The sequence below is a fragment of the Orbicella faveolata genome, unplaced genomic scaffold, assembly GCF_042242905.1.
Source record: "Orbicella faveolata isolate gen_17 unplaced genomic scaffold, um_ofav_v1 contig_15, whole genome shotgun sequence".
In the NCBI taxonomy this organism is placed as follows: Eukaryota; Metazoa; Cnidaria; class Anthozoa; order Scleractinia; family Merulinidae; genus Orbicella; species Orbicella faveolata.
Genome location: NW_028301542.1, coordinates 4,088,602 through 4,104,407, shown reverse-complemented (window position 1 = coordinate 4,104,407; position 15,806 = coordinate 4,088,602). Strand labels below are relative to the sequence as shown.

The window sequence follows — 15,806 nt, the reverse complement described above, 5'->3', positions numbered from 1 at the left end:
AGATTAAATCAATACTAGCAATAATTTCAACTCTCACATAACTTCTATAATTCATATGATTAGTTCCTCAAAACTACAGTCAAACCTCCTGTATACGCATAGGGAACCACCCAAAATGCCACCTTCAGGTGGTCGCTTATGGGACGTGGTCACTTACAAGAGCCTAGACCATGGTGGATCAAAATTTTGTCTCATTAGCATATTGTAAAGGCAGAGACTTGCCCCATGTTTTAAACATTTTATTCATGTAAAAAGTCAGTTTTCCCATTAAAATATATCCATCTTTTGTACTACCCACCATGAACTTTCCTAGGCAAATTTACCACAAGAGTCATTTGCATCCTTCCGTTTGTTTTATAAAAAATGAAATTGATTGATTAATGCTGTAGCTTGCACATGACGTGAACCAGGGAAACATTCCCACTCAAAGATTTACAATAATTCCTGTATGACCACTGTGTTTTTTCAGATCCTCGTTCAGTGGAGTTTGTCCGTGGTCGTAGTACCAATCTTGCACTGTCCACCAGAGGCATTGAGGCTTTAACAGAAGCTGGAGTCTTAGAATCAGTATGTTTAAATTCTTCAAAGAATTTTACTAGCTAGCACGCTACTGTATCCTGGTCTTTGTTTTAGTTCATGAGGTGTTGGAATGTCTGTCTTACTCTTTAGGGAGTATCAGAGGCTTTGTATAGTAATAGGAGAAAACTCTATGCAAGGGGAGAGGGAAATAAATAAATGTTATTTTTTGATTGTGAGGAATCATAAACATATTATGTCTACAATAGGTTTTATAAAATATTGAAAATAATAGGTGCGCTTTCATTGGTCAATAAGCGTAGCACATGTGTTTAGATGAGAGTATGTAAACATTGGTGACAAGAATTAATATTGGATCATGTTACTAACGCTATCCACATTTGAGTCTCGATCGGTACACTCCATTGATACCATCAATCGACCCTCAATCAATACTCTGTCAAGACCTTGGTTGACACTCAATCGACACACCATTGACATCTCAGTCGACAGTCAGTCAGCCTACTTTTTAATTGATGCGTAGGGTCAGTCGACACCGGGCCAACTATTCTCCCAAACCCCCCCCCCCCCCCCCCCCGTCATGTTTAGATGATGCTATATAAAAGTCCTCTGTTGCTTTAATATGACATATTCTCTGCGCACCATTACGGGCCTATGGTGCTATATAATGAAAAATTATTAATATTATTATGAAATTGAAAACATGCTCTGTGTTTCTATCAAGTTATAGAAACATGAGTGGGAGTTTGGGAGAATGAGAAATGCTGTGGGAACACAAGCCGACAGGCAAGTGTTTCCACAGCTTTTTCAATTTCACCCAGACTTCCACGAGTGTTTCTATTAAACAATTAGATTATGAGTTCGAGATTTCTATCGGATGATAGTTGACTTGGACTGTGCCCTTGTCAACTATCATGCATAGAAATCGAGAGCGAATAATCTTATATTGTTATAAATCTACTAGTCGTTCAAAAGTTTATCTAAATCCTCTTTGCTGACACTTTGGAGATGCCAAGAAGCAGCCGTCATTTTGTTTTTTGTTAACAAGGGTTCACTGCTACACTAATCAGTATCTATCACAGAATAGATAGACAGTGAGCAGCATAGCCAATCAGAGAACGGCATTCCTGATAGAATGCTAGTAGATTTATACTAACACTTGATAGAAACATGGAGAAATGGTGTTTTCTATTTCTTTTAGGAAATTCTATGACGATAAAAAGAAAACAACTTGATTATATTGATCATCAAACTGTATTTATCATCTTTGCCTGTGCCATCATTATGCCAACAGCTCATGCTAGTCCAGTCTGTGTTTCTATCAAGGTATAGAAACATGATTTTAAACCAATCAGACCATCATTTGGTTTTTTGTTAACAAGGGCTCACTGCTACACCAATCAGTATCTATCACAGAATAGATAGACAGTGAGTAGCGTAGCCAATCAGAGAACGGCATTCATGATAGAACGCTAGTAGATTTATACTAAAACTTGATAGAAACATGGATAAATGATGTTTTCTATTTCTTTTAGGAAATTCCACAACGATAAAAAGAAAACAACTTGATTATATTGATCATCAAAATGTATTTATTATCTTTGCCCGCACCATCATTAAGTCAACAGCTCATGTTAGTTCTGTGTTTCTATCGAGTTATAGGAACATGATTTTAAACCAATCAGTGAGCATATTTTCTTTACTATAGGCTATTTTTTTAAAAATTAATTATAATAGTTATTATATTTATTTAATCATAGACAGGCAAGGAAGAGTAGAACTCCTGCTATGTCTAGTTTGTGAATGCAATCAAACAACATTCAATTGGTTTTCACAACAGATTTTGCCTCTGGGCGTGGCCAAGTTTGGCCGTATGTTGCATTCCACCAGTGGGATCAGGACACCTCTTTACTATGACCAGGAAGGACCAGTAAGATTTTAGATCTAACAAGAATATTGTATGTAGTGGTATTGCATAATGCTGACTGCAGATCCAGTGACTGGTGAAAAGCCTGCCTTAGCCTGCGAGCAGGCCCTCCTGTGCTGAGCATGTTTAAGGGGCAGTTTCTTAAAGTTTTCAAGTGATTTTAAACAAAAGACAGGGTACAAAATACTTACTCCATTCCAAAACAAAATTTTTCCTAATGTTAGTGGTGAGAGCCCTTGCCTCTCACCAATGTGGTCTGGGTCCGATTCTGGTCTGGTGCCATTTGTGGGTTAAGTTTGTTGTTGGTTCTCACGTCGCTCCAAAGGTTTTTCTCCAGATTTTCCAGTTTTCCTCTCTCACAAAAACCAACATCTCCAAATTCCAATTCCATCAGGATAGAGGACCTGCATGAGCCATTGTGACATCTTTCCCCTTGAATTATATCATTCTATCACATATTATTTGGCATATGGTTTCCTCTTCATTGTCAGTCTCTTCTTTACTACTTTGTTTCCAATGCATACATGTTAAATTTACTTATTTCTCTTTCTTAATAGTATCCTTTGTTGGCAATGGAAAGGAGAAAAGTGAATGAAAAACTTCTTTCTGGTATGTATTTTATGGCAAAGGACTAGCCAGTTAGCAGTTTACTGCCAGAAACAAAAAGCAATGAATGCAGCTACAATAAATGATGAAACTGGTTCACAACAAAATATGACTAATATTAAACTAGGTAATAAGAATCTAAGAAAATATGGAAAACTGGTGAAGTCTAGGAAAATATTATATTAAGTGACTATCAAGTCATAACCGCTTTTAGGTTAAGAGTTTGATGTCCAAGTTTTTAAAACAAATCAGAGAGTATTATAGTATTAAGGTAAAGGTAAGTCTGCATACAAGCCAAGTGGCCCATCAGGCAAGTGCTTATTCCCTTTTCTGTAGCATGAAGCAGCCAGGAGTATTTCTACTTCTTTGAATGGGATACAGAGCTACCCCCAGCACTAAATTCACCAGTACCCATTTATACACCTGGTTGGAGAGAGAAGCACTGTGACAGTAAAGTGTCTTGCCCAACGTGTTGAACACAATGCCCCTGGCTAGGGCTGGAACCTGGACCATGGAGCATCCACAGTCTAATGTGCTAACAATTAGGCCACTGTGCCTCCCTGGTATATAGTATAATTTAAGCCATGCTTCTGTTGAAGCAAATAAACCTTTAAAGCATCTATAAAATTGCTTTTGACACTCAGTTGAAACTACTCTAACTAATAGCTTGATAGTATTAGTATTATTATTACATTATTATGAATTTTTATTAATACTAATTACAGTAGAACCCCAGTAACTTGAACTCGGATAACTCAAATTCCCCACTAACTCGAAGCAAGTCCCATTTCCCTTGGATTTGACCCCACTTTTCAGTCATTTTAACTTGGTTATCTTGAACTGGGATAACTCAAATTCCCCCACTAACTCGAAGCAAGTCCCATTTCCCTTGGATTTGACCCCACTTTTCAGTCATTTTAACTTGGTTATCTTGAACTCGGATAACTCGAATACCCCACTAACTCGAACTAAATTTTGTTTCCCTTGATAAAAATTTACCCCAATAACTTGAATTCTGGCTCATGTAACTCACCGGGGATGTCATCCCATTGGCTTTTCTTGTCATGTAATCGGTAAAAACACTCAAAACTAACACCACACCAATTATAACACCAATTACAATCTTGTAAATTCTTTTAGTTGTTTACAGTAGTAGAAATAAATAAACTGTTGTTACTGTTGTTACCACAGCAATTTGATTTTAATTAGTGCAACCAACCACTCACATATTTGACAGTCATTTCCCGATGTTATGAGTCATACTGGATGTGGTGCCTAATTTAGCCGTCATTGTATACTGAAGTGCAGAAAAATCAGTAAACTATCAATTATTAACATGGCAAGTTGGATATTCAATCGACCCTGATAACTCGAACCCCCCACTAACTTGAACTGTTTTTCGTTTCCCTTCAGAGTTCCAGTTACTGGGGTTCTACAGTAGTTTTTGTCTGTGTAAATTTGTAATAATTTTTCACCTTTTTTATCTGTCTGTGGTTCCTATTTCCTATTTGATAATACTTTTAAAATGACTCCTTCAATAGCTGTGGAGACCTTCTCTAATGTGAAGTTGTACTTTGAGCACAAGCTGCTATCTGCAGACCTGGAGAAAGGCCATCTTACATTCTTATGGTGAGTGAAGTTATTAGTCAAGAAATCAGTTTGGTCAAGTAGACTGTTTAATTCATGCTATGAAACTTCTTCTCAACCTCACATCTTTGAACCCATCAACATGCTCTTGACAGGTGAAAACTAGCCGGTGAATGCTTCATGATACATGTTGCTTGGATGCACCAGAAACCAACAAGATCAACTAGTTAATTGACAGATTAATTAAGAATTCTTTTGAATATTTCTTGAAGTTTTGACCCGTTGTAATATTTCTGCATTCATATTTGGTGCTTTGCCTTTAAAGTCTTCAACCATGTGGGTTGGCATAGTCCTTTACATTGGGATTAGCAATAATCCCAGTCACTTTGAGCTAAAGTGATATACTCAAAAGTGTGGCCCATGAAGTTCTTACTCACATATATGTCTTCAGGGGCCCATTTCTTGAAAGCCCCGGAAATTTTTAGGGCCCGCAAATCCATTTTTAGATAATCTGTATGTAAAAGCAGAGAGGTGTATATGCCTGAAACTCCTTGTATGAAGAGAACGTCTGTTGATATTAAGAATGATTTAATATGTAAACAAAACAGCTCTGTATAATCATAAGGTTTGAGATATTGCTATGGCTTTCCGGATGCAAAAACTTTTCAGGACCTTTGAGAAATGGGCCCCTGATCCTATGGCATAAGGCAACTAGTGGTGTATTTGTTACTCTTAGATGGGATGCTAGTCTATTGCAGAGTAACCTGCCAAGAATTTAATTTGCCATTACCAAGAATGGAACTGTGAGATTAAATCATCTTAAGGCTGGAAACTGGAGCACTCAATTCAGGGTCCAGTGTGTGCTTTCCACAATCAGGCTGAAAAGAACAGAGTTAGTTACCAGCACATCAGCCATTGCAGCACTTTGGCCTGATGGCCTAATGGTTAATGAGCTTGACTAAGTATCAAGCAGTCGGGGACATTGTGTTGTGTTCTTGGAAATACACAGCAATCTTACAGTGCCTTTCTCCACCCAGGTGTATAGCAGTACTGGCAAATTTAATGCTGGGGGTAACCCTACAGTGGACTAGCATCCTATCCAGGGGGGAGTAGAAATACTCCTAGTTGCTTCATGCTTCTGAAACTGGACATAAGCACCAGCCTGATGAGCCACTTGGCTTGTATGCAGACTTTACCTTTTTATGTCACATACGAGCCATGTAGCTCCAACAATATCTAGTATGGGAACATAGAGCCAGCTAATAAGATACCTTTTGCTGTGTTTATCATAAATGATTTCTTTTCATTGCTGTTGGTAGCTCTGATGGTAAAACTGTAGAAGTTGATGCTCAGTTGATTATTGGAGCTGATGGAGCTCGTTCGGCAATCAGAAATGAGATGATGAGAAGACCAAGGTACCGTTAGTTATCAAGTATCATTCCCACACAATGTGCGCATGGGGCTATGAAACTTTGATATAACCAAGTCACTAACAATCAGGTAAAAATGCAATCCAATCAGCCACTTCATAGCTCTCTAACTATCTTTAGACTCAGGGTTCCAGGTACGTTTTCAAGGCAGGGAGTCTATTAGGAATTCTGTTGGGTCAATTCCCACTGCTCCCACCAAATCATCATAAATTTGCTATTAGTTTGTTGGTTCGTGCAGTTGGCCTTGTCAGGTTTTTCACCTGAGACCCCTCACTTATCTGGAACACTGAGACTGCACCAGGAGCTGGTTTCAATTCTCCAATTTTGTGGAGTCCATGAAATAAGACTGATTAGCAGATACTTTTTGTTTTTCTATCAACTTTGATAAGGATGCATTTTTCAGGGTTGAAATGGGAAGGAAATTAGCATGGATGTAGCTGACTGTGTTAAAACTTTACTGAATTCTTGTTACAGAAAACTAATGCCATACTTGATTTCCATGTCAGGTTTGACTTCAGCCAAGAATATATCCCACATGGGTACAAAGAGTTTCAGCTTTTACCAACTCAAAGTGGAGAGTATGCTATTGAAGAAAATTATCTACATGTTTGGCCCAGAGACTCCTTTATGCTCATTGCGATACCAAACAAGGTATGTCCTTTCAAATAAATTGTCTACGTTCCCCCCGCAAGGATGGAAAATATTTTGTTTCAACAGCATTTGAGTGAGGGGGCCTATCTCAACTTAACAGAGAAGAAGGACTTACTGGTAATACAAATGGGGCCTATTTATCTGAGTCTGAAGATTCTTCAAAAATTGTCTGAAGGCCACACTAAATTTCCAAACATTTTCCAAAAATTTCCGAAGATTTCTGAAGATAACCGAAGATTGCTAAAAACTTTCAAGGAAGATCCGAAGATGTTTAGATCATACACTGGTCAACAAATTTAAGTACAGTTCAAGGGTCAAACCCAATATTATAGAAGTCATCAATATCTGAAGTTACTAGTGAAGGTATGGAAAATACGCCACTGGAGTCCCGGATGTAGTTTCGTATGAATTTTATGAGTGGTGTATTTTCCAGTAAAACACTTGTGCTGTATAATAAACTATCTTTAGTTATTCATTTCTCTTTGAGTGCAAGTGTTATCCCCAAAAGCTCAAATTAGAATAGAAAGACAGCAATGACAGTTGTCCTTAAGTTTAAGTTTAATAATTCTTTGCCACATACAGTGGAATCCCGATTTCTCAAACCCTCAGTTTTTCAAACCTCCTAATAACTCAAACCAAAAGTAGTTTGCCTCTCCTCAGTCGAACACTGTAATTTGACCCCCGATTTCTCAAACTATCTGATTTTTTTAACCAATTTCTGTTCCCTTGGAAGTTTGAAAAATCGGGATTCTACTGTGTGTTTAGAAAAAAAGGAAGCATTGAATTAGTGGCAGAATAGTAGCAGGGGAAAGCCTAATTCCCATTCTACAGCCAAACTCTCCTTTCATTAAAATGTATTAAGTTAATACCTAAGTCTTCATTTAACAAATAGAGAGACAAACGATATTTCAGGAGAATGTAAAAGAAGGAGAATTTGATAAAAAACCAGCTTGTGTCAGCGAAGGAAAAGTGATGCTCTTTTTCTCTTTAACTAATCTTCTTCAGTTAGGCAGTGAATGCTTCCTGCCTTCAAAAAATAATTTTAATCGATTTTCATCATTTATTGTTTGCGACTTTCTTTGCAGGAGCAGTCTTTTACATGTACACTTATCATGGCTTTTGAAAATTTTGATGCTTTGGAGACAAAGGTGAGCAGCAATTTTTTTATTATCATCTTTGGTTACAAGTTAGTTAGTGTTACTATTATATAACAAGGTTGATAGAATATTTTAAATTATTCTAATACATTTTTTTTTGTCCAAACAGGAAGATATTATGAGTTTTTTTAATGCTACTTTTCCTGATTTTGTTCAAGTTATGGGAGAGTAAGTAGTCATTCCTATTTCTTTTGTGGTTATTTTGAACTTTACTGTGTCAGTTCTCATTAACAATTAGATTATTCACTCTTAGTTTCTACGAGCACAGGTGGCCCATTAGCTCCAGCTGTGAGATGATCATCTTGTGTAACAACAGTTGGGGACTGCCTGTGCAATGAGGTGATAGTTGATGCAGTCTTCAGCCTCGTCAACTACCACCACATAGACATTGGGAGTGTATACTCTAGATCTGTGTTTAGTAGAATTCCAACTAAATTTCCCTCAAATAAGAATTTCCAATCATTTCTCAACGTAGTGTTTCACTTTACGCTTTAGCAAAATCATGAAGTTTTGCACATGCATTCTTTGGCTCATTGAAAAATTTTGAGTTTCTAAAGTCTTAGTGGTCTGTTTCCTTACTCAAGTGTTCTTGTTGTGATATTTCTAAATCTTCCTTGAAACATTACAAACATCAGAAAATGTTGCCATTTATGTGGAGACCTCCAGCCACTGCACACTGATGGTTGATAGTATACGAGTAGCTCAACCAATCAGATTGCAGACTTGTATGAGTCTACTTTTAAATATTGTAATGTTGATTTTTTGGGTATTTTTATGATTTGAAGGGAAAGGATTTTGGAGGATTTCTTCAAAAATCCTGTACTACCTATGGTATCGATTAAGGTAATGTATGTTTCAACACTGAACTGTATTGTCATACCATGGAAACATATAACACCTGATGAGAATTATTAAGAACTGTATGCATATTCTTAGATTATAGCATATGACGTTTCTATTTTCAAATGTATTTGGTGTCTGGATGGTGTTAAAGTACTTTTGGAGCTAGACTGCAGGCATTACTTAAGACTTGGTTCATGCTTAGCTTGCGTATATCGAGTTATGGATGCACGCGGAAAGTTTGGAGGGCACGAAAGAAGTGTAAGAGTTGCTCGAGGCGCAGTCGCATCCATAACTAGATATACGCACAGCTTAAAGCATGAACCAATTCTTTTATAACATAGCGACAACAACTTGAGGGCTACGACATGTTTTATTTGTGATTGACTACAAAGTTTTCACAATGCACGGCGAAGGAAAACAAAGGATTCTATTGACTGGTTGAAAACACGCCACAGTCAGTTGAGCGACGGTTGAACGAAACGCTTCATCTGGTTTCTAAAATTGTCAACGAAGAATTCGCTGCTTCGAATTATATGCAATGAAAATGTAAGTAATATACTCGATTTAAATGTAGACAAACAAAGTCAAAAATAATACTCAAGTTTTAGTAAACATCTTGGCTTGGCGAAAGTCAAAGGAAGTAGGGTTTGCATCAGTTTCCGAATGATGTTCACATTGCAGAAACTTTAACAAAAGGAAGTCGCAGTTAAACTCCACGGAAATTTTGCAGCTAAAATGAAACTGCACACGTCATGTTATATACGCACGGCCGTGCTTACATAGAGATTCCTACCATGATGGCTCAATAGGAATTAGCTAGGACCTGTTTTAACCTGCTGTTTTATCTCTCTGTGTTGTATCAACAGTGTAAACCGTACCACGTGTCAAATAAAGCGCTTATTATTGGTGACGCAGCCCATGCCATGGTCCCATTCTTTGCACAAGGAATGAACAGCGTTGGTTCCTTTTTTGTAGTCTTGCATTATAGTAATACCCCGGTGGGTGGGGGGTTGGGGGGGGGGGCACTCCCATATGAAAAGGTCGTCGATGCTCGTCGTCTCCCTGAGAGGTATAAATCAAGGCGGATTCTGGTCTCACGTAGGGTGTTCATGACGAAACGCCACTATTTTTAGCTGTCAAAGTATCTTTTAGGCTGCACTCGAAGAAATTATAATAAAAAACGCTCTAATGTCCGTTTTTAGGCTCGATTTCCGTGAGTCTCTCGAGTCCAGTCTAGTAGCGCGGGCTCCTTTCCTTAACTTTGTTGAACGGTGGCTGGTTATCAAGCCTATTCCGTTTTTTAAATGGTATCTTTTAGGGGTCAAATAAAGCTTTTAAGCCACACCCAGATTGGTCGTCTTTAGGGTTTTAATTCAAATTTTCCGACGGGCGTCCCCGACCTTTTCATATGAGAGTCCCCCCCACCCCCAGCCCCCACCCCCGGAGTAATATGCACCATTGTGGAGAGGTTTTGACCTAATTTTAGATTTACCGCTAACTTAGATACAGAAATGTATTAATGATCATTTAGCTATTGATTCATGCTTTATCATGCATCTTCCCAAGTGCATCATAACTCAGTGATGCAAAGCTTAAAGCATGAATCAATTATTTGAAAACATTTTCCATGGATGGCGTTGCGAAGTTGACTTTGCTCTCGCGATGAGTGTGCATAATTGTTTTTACAAAATAACTGAGATACTACGCCTGCGCTCATTGGTCGATAGGTGTGTTTAGATGAGAGTATGTGAACACGGTTGTGACGCTTTACATTCGCGAATATTTTTGAGAACTATTTTATAACAGTAATAGAACACTTTTTCCGTGTTTACATAGCGTCATCTAAACAGTCAGGGGTTGGGAGAATTCTCGAATGTTATGCAACCATCAACTGCGTTTCGGGTTTGCATAACTGTCAAATTCTCCCAACACTCCTCGTGTTTAGATGAGGCTCTGTAAACACGGAAAAAGTCTTGTATGGCTTAAATCATACACGTTTACGTATATTGAGTTAAATAGCGCGACTTTGCTAGCTATGTTATGATAAGTAATTTTTTTTTTTTGACAATACTCTAATTTAGGGCTTTGAAGATTGTCTGATTCTAGACAGGCTCCTGGACAAGCATGATAACAACTTCGGTAAATATCAATCAATTACTCTGGCTAGCCAATCACAAAGGACAAAGACAATCCAACGAACCAATCAAAACTCAAAGCAATTACGTGTAGCCGACGCTAAGCGCGGGAAAACTTGCATAGGCGACTCGCTATTGGTCATGGTTCCAGTTTTGATTGGTTGGGAAAATGACGCGAGTTGTTTTTAACCAATCACTAAGCGTACTTATGCCAAAGAAAGGAAATGTGATTGTTGGCAACTTGATCCTGTTTATTACGTGTTGTTCTGGATGTCGCCATCGTCATTGCTTAAAGCCGAGCATGTTTTCCAGCCAAATGGAGGCTGTTGTTCATATAATCAGTGGGGATTTTATGACCGAGATTTTCCGTTATTTAATGTCAAAACTAACAAATTCTGTGGTGTGCATTTGACAGGAGCTGTCTTAGAGGAATACTCCAGAACGAGAAACAAGGATGCTGAGGCTATCTGTGATTTATCCATGTACAATTATTTAGAGGTATTTCTTAAATCAAATTAATTTTGGTCAACTATTAGTTTTTTTTGTCATGAAATAGAAGTGAGAAACCATGTAGTAGTAGTCTTGATTCACAACATGACAGGTTGGGTGGGGGTGGGGGGGGGGGGGGGGGGGAGGCTACTTCGTTAATTGGGAGTTTAAGAAAACCACGACGGCAACGGCAACGGGAACGTCGCTAAGCAAAAGGTTTAATGAGCAGAACAATGGCTGTGCACGTGCGCTATAATTCTTGGTACATTTCTTTGTCGTCCTCTGCAAAGCAACAATTTGAAATGACCAAATTCTGCGTTGTCCAGAAAACGTGAACCACGAAGGCTAATTTTTAAAATTTTTAATTCAAATGTTTCGCCCTGCCCCAGATTCAGTGTCGTGATAGTTTTGACACTAACAAACAAAGGAAAATGACTTTAGAGTATCGCGAGATTCGTAGGTAAAATATAAAATCATTTTTGTAATCGAAGTTGTCCTCGGCGTCGCGTCCTGGCTTTTTACACTCCTTAATTTGTAAGTGGTGGTGTGGTGGTATGTTGCCGGGATTTGATGTTTAGAACCCCATAAGACTACACAACAAAATTACCCAACCTATTTCAGACCTCAGTACGAAGCAGATTCTTGTAACAATTTCATGGAACGTGCGGTATGCTTTACATTTGCAGATGAGATCACTGGTTAATTCCTTGTCTTTCTTTCTGGAGAGAAAAATATTAAGTGTTTTGCACTGGCTGATGCCTAAGACATTTATCCCCCTTCATACCATGGTAAGATATGTTTTTTATCACACTTCTTAACAGTAGGTTGTAAAATATGTTATTTTACTGTACCCAGTTTTCTTGTATACTGCCCTGATATCCAGCCTAATAATATACATGAAAAAATTACTCTATTCTGATTGGCTGAGAGCAGTGCAGTTCAAGTGTAACACCAGTGTAAAAAGTGTAACACCACTGCAAATTACACATCGTAATTCTGAATTATGATAGGAAATCGTCAAAGCCAATGATATTACGTAAAATGATGACGAAAATTTTGTGCGGAAACGTTGAAAAAAGTTTTCTCGAATGAGAAAAAAATAGCTTCAAGAAAGGTCTTCCGGCACTCCCTCCATGCAAATTTTTTCATGTTTATATTATTAATAAGTAATCATACGGTTTTTCTCGTTCAGTTTGGAATTAATTTGTACGAGTGAGTTTTTCAAAAAGCTGAAATTGCACTCGCCGAAGCGGTTCGTGCAATTTCCGCTTTTTGAAAAACTCACTCGTGCAAACTAATTCCAAATTGAACTCGAAACCGCATGATTACCTATACATATCAAGTTACTGACCTGATATCACAGGAGCTGTTACCGAAACTGGGTGAGGTAAATACCTAACCGTGTTTTTTGGTTGGCTTCAGCGGCTGTGATATTAGGTTCGTTTGGGCTTGCTAAAATGCGAACCTCAGTTCGATCAAACTTTGAAAATGTTGGATCAGTGTATGTGTAGCTTTTTCTTTCTCATCCCAATCACTGCTACACTGACACGCAACTAATCCCGGTTGAACTTATCCACTCCTCACGTGATTCAATCGGAAAAGCCAGGGAGTCCATTGACCTACGTAGACCTGTTTTATCTTTACTTTATTTAGTTTGTTTTGTTCGAGTCATTTTCGCCACTCCTTTTAGTTTCGAAATATGTGTTACGATATCCACCTTTATATAATATTTTAATTTCATTTTTATAATTTAGTAACATCTAAACCTGAAGAAGGCTGGTCTGGCCAGCCAAAATATTGTTTTAAATATGCGACGTTGTGTCAGCCTTGCAGTAGTCTTTGACTTCTCATCGTTTTACTTTTCAAGTTTGGCTGATTAGATCTCCTGTGAGATCCAACGTTCAATCAAGCAGAATCTTCGTTCACGGCTTTTGCCGTTCATTTAGTTTGTGCATGCATACGTCGTACATCACGCACGTTTGCTCACTTTAATCCTATACTGAACTGAGCCTGTCACCTCGCCACCAATATTAATCACTCGTTTAATTAATATCGGACTAATGCTGTGCCAATGTTGTTGGTCATGTTATGTCAAAGCATGAGATCAACACTATTGTTTATGTCTCCAACATTGGAACAATATATGCCATCATTGGGCCAACACTAGTAAAGTAAACTTAAGACTTTTCTGTTTTAGGTTACATTTACGCAAATACCTTACCAGGAAGTGGTTGAGAGAACTCAATGGCAAGAAAAGGTGAGCACATTTGTTTGTTTTCAACATGAAAGAGATATACTAAGCTAGCTGGGAACAGAGACGTTTGGGAATACGAGAAAACGCTGTGGGAATATGAGCCGCAGATGAGTGTTTCCACACTTTTTTCGAGTTCTACCAAACTTTCACGACTGTTTCTATTCAACAATTAGGTTATGAGCTTGAGAAAATCGAACTAGTGCGCATGCCCTGGCGCAGCATTGTTGCACGAACCTCGCCAAACGACTACAACATCATGCAACATCCACAAATGTTGCATGAAAAATTTGACCATTTTCAAATTTGAGCCAATAACACCCAACATGTTGCAACATGTCGCAACACGTCGCAACAGCGTGGCCAAACGCGCGCAACATGCTGCGCCCAACAATGTTGCGATATGTTGCGTTGACATGTTGCTATCGTTTGGCCGGGGCTTACATGTAAATAGAGGAGCGGCTTTTAGCATGCGCTTTCTTACAGGGTTTTTCTAATTTGTGTTTTCAGACGGTGCGAAATTTACTCGTGTTGTGCACACTTAGTGGTTTAGCGGGACTTGTAGTGCTCTTCAGGACTTTCAGATCGCGACTAAGCTGAAAGGAAATATTCAGTTGTAAGGAAAAATAAACATCGAAAATCAGGCCAATTGGTTCCTTTACGAAAATACTGTACAAAGCCGTCTTTGTTACAATACAACAGTAGACAAAGGTTAAGGTTAAGGATAAACGTTGTTGCCTTATGCTAGACCCCGTCCACGCTACACCGGAGGAATTTGAAAACGCAGCTTTATTTCTACGATTAGGCCTACCGTCCACACTAATCCGTCACGAAAACGGAGCTTTTCCAAAACGCTCTTCAAACCGGAGAAATTTCAAAACGCCGGCTTTGCGTTTTAGTGTTGACGAAAAACATTTTGAAAACGGAGCTTTTTCGAAAACGATGACGTTACGATATATAATCATGTGATTTCCCTCTCCGGGTTTTCTTCAAACACAGATCCAAAATCACCGGTGATTGTTGCGTTTTCAATTTTTGCGGCGTAGTGTGGACAAAAAAACGCTTGGTGCGTTTTCAGAGCGAAAACGCCGTTTTCAAATTCCTCCGGCGTAGTTGACGGGACTTTAGTTACGTTGCAGTAAGATGATTACACTGATTACAAAATAACATATAAATTATAACATCTCATTCCTATTTAGTTTGAACAATTTAAGTTATTACACCTATGTGCATGTATATCTGGATGACCAAGAGAGGATAAAATGCGAGAGAGCTGATCTCCCATACAGGCCTCATTCCCCAAGTAATCCATCTCCAGTTATTTTTAGATATGGTAACCAGTCCTCCCGTGGATAAATTTAACACGTGCGCGTTGCGTGTGTGTTCGTGGAGAATGAAAAAGCGTGCAAACGTGTGTGGATTTTCCGCGTGTTTGAAATTCGCGAAACAGGACTGGTTATTTCTAGGCCTTCCTAGGACCTTGGAGGCCCCGACCTCAAGCCTCTGGCCCTCAAACCTCTGGTGCTCTTCAAGCCTCTTCTTTTTTGTCCGCTCATTTCGCCTATCATGCACATCGCGTAAAACGCCCGAAAACGCTGATGAAAACGAAGGCTTTTGAAAACGGTATCAAAGGTGGAGCCATTCGAAAACGCATCGTTTTGAAAACGCTTCGTTTCTAGTGTTGATCGGTGAGAACGGAAGCTTTTGAAAACGGTGCCGAAAAAAGCGTTATATACTGTCGTTTCCATCGGCGTTTTCGGACGTTTCAGTGTGGACGATGGGCGAATTTAACGTGTCAAAAAGTATGCGTTTTCATACGAAAACGCATCAATGTGGACAGTTGAAAACAAACCGAAAACGATAGTGTGGGCGAAAATATTTTACTTCGTTTTCGTTGAGACGAAAACGGATACTTTTAAAAACGCGTTAGTATGGGCCTGAAGCTTGGAGTGATCACGTCTAAAAATAACTTAAGGGTGATAAGCTTAGGAATAGGGACTCTCTCACTCTTTTTGCTCTCTTGTTGGTAACATATTTTAGAAAATGTAAGCACTTAGCCTGAAACAGCTTTGAACTAGTGATACTTCACAACTATGAAATCAGTTTAGTTCTTTAGGGAAAGAGAAGACAAATGTCCTTGTTGATTATTACAAAGTTAGCGGTCGTTTCAGAAAATAAAGAACGATAATCTTG

The 15,806-nt window shown here is 38.6% G+C and overlaps 1 protein-coding gene across 1 annotated transcript in view; it reads left to right on the top strand.

The window, feature by feature from the left end:
- Positions 1-15,806, top strand: part of LOC110064903 (kynurenine 3-monooxygenase-like) — an 18,431-nt gene extending 2,625 nt beyond the window's left edge. Inside the window, exons 3-17 of the mRNA XM_089288031.1 lie at positions 470-567; positions 2,378-2,467; positions 3,022-3,073; positions 4,612-4,699; positions 5,977-6,072; positions 6,594-6,738; positions 7,824-7,886; positions 8,005-8,063; positions 8,681-8,738; positions 9,605-9,694; positions 10,820-10,877; positions 11,289-11,371; positions 12,049-12,150; positions 13,560-13,619; positions 14,124-15,806. Of these exons, the coding sequence (XP_089144157.1) occupies positions 470-567; positions 2,378-2,467; positions 3,022-3,073; positions 4,612-4,699; positions 5,977-6,072; positions 6,594-6,738; positions 7,824-7,886; positions 8,005-8,063; positions 8,681-8,738; positions 9,605-9,694; positions 10,820-10,877; positions 11,289-11,371; positions 12,049-12,150; positions 13,560-13,619; positions 14,124-14,213 (1,232 nt within the window). The 3' untranslated portion in view covers positions 14,214-15,806. The remainder of the gene's footprint in view (positions 1-469; positions 568-2,377; positions 2,468-3,021; positions 3,074-4,611; positions 4,700-5,976; positions 6,073-6,593; positions 6,739-7,823; positions 7,887-8,004; positions 8,064-8,680; positions 8,739-9,604; positions 9,695-10,819; positions 10,878-11,288; positions 11,372-12,048; positions 12,151-13,559; positions 13,620-14,123) is intronic.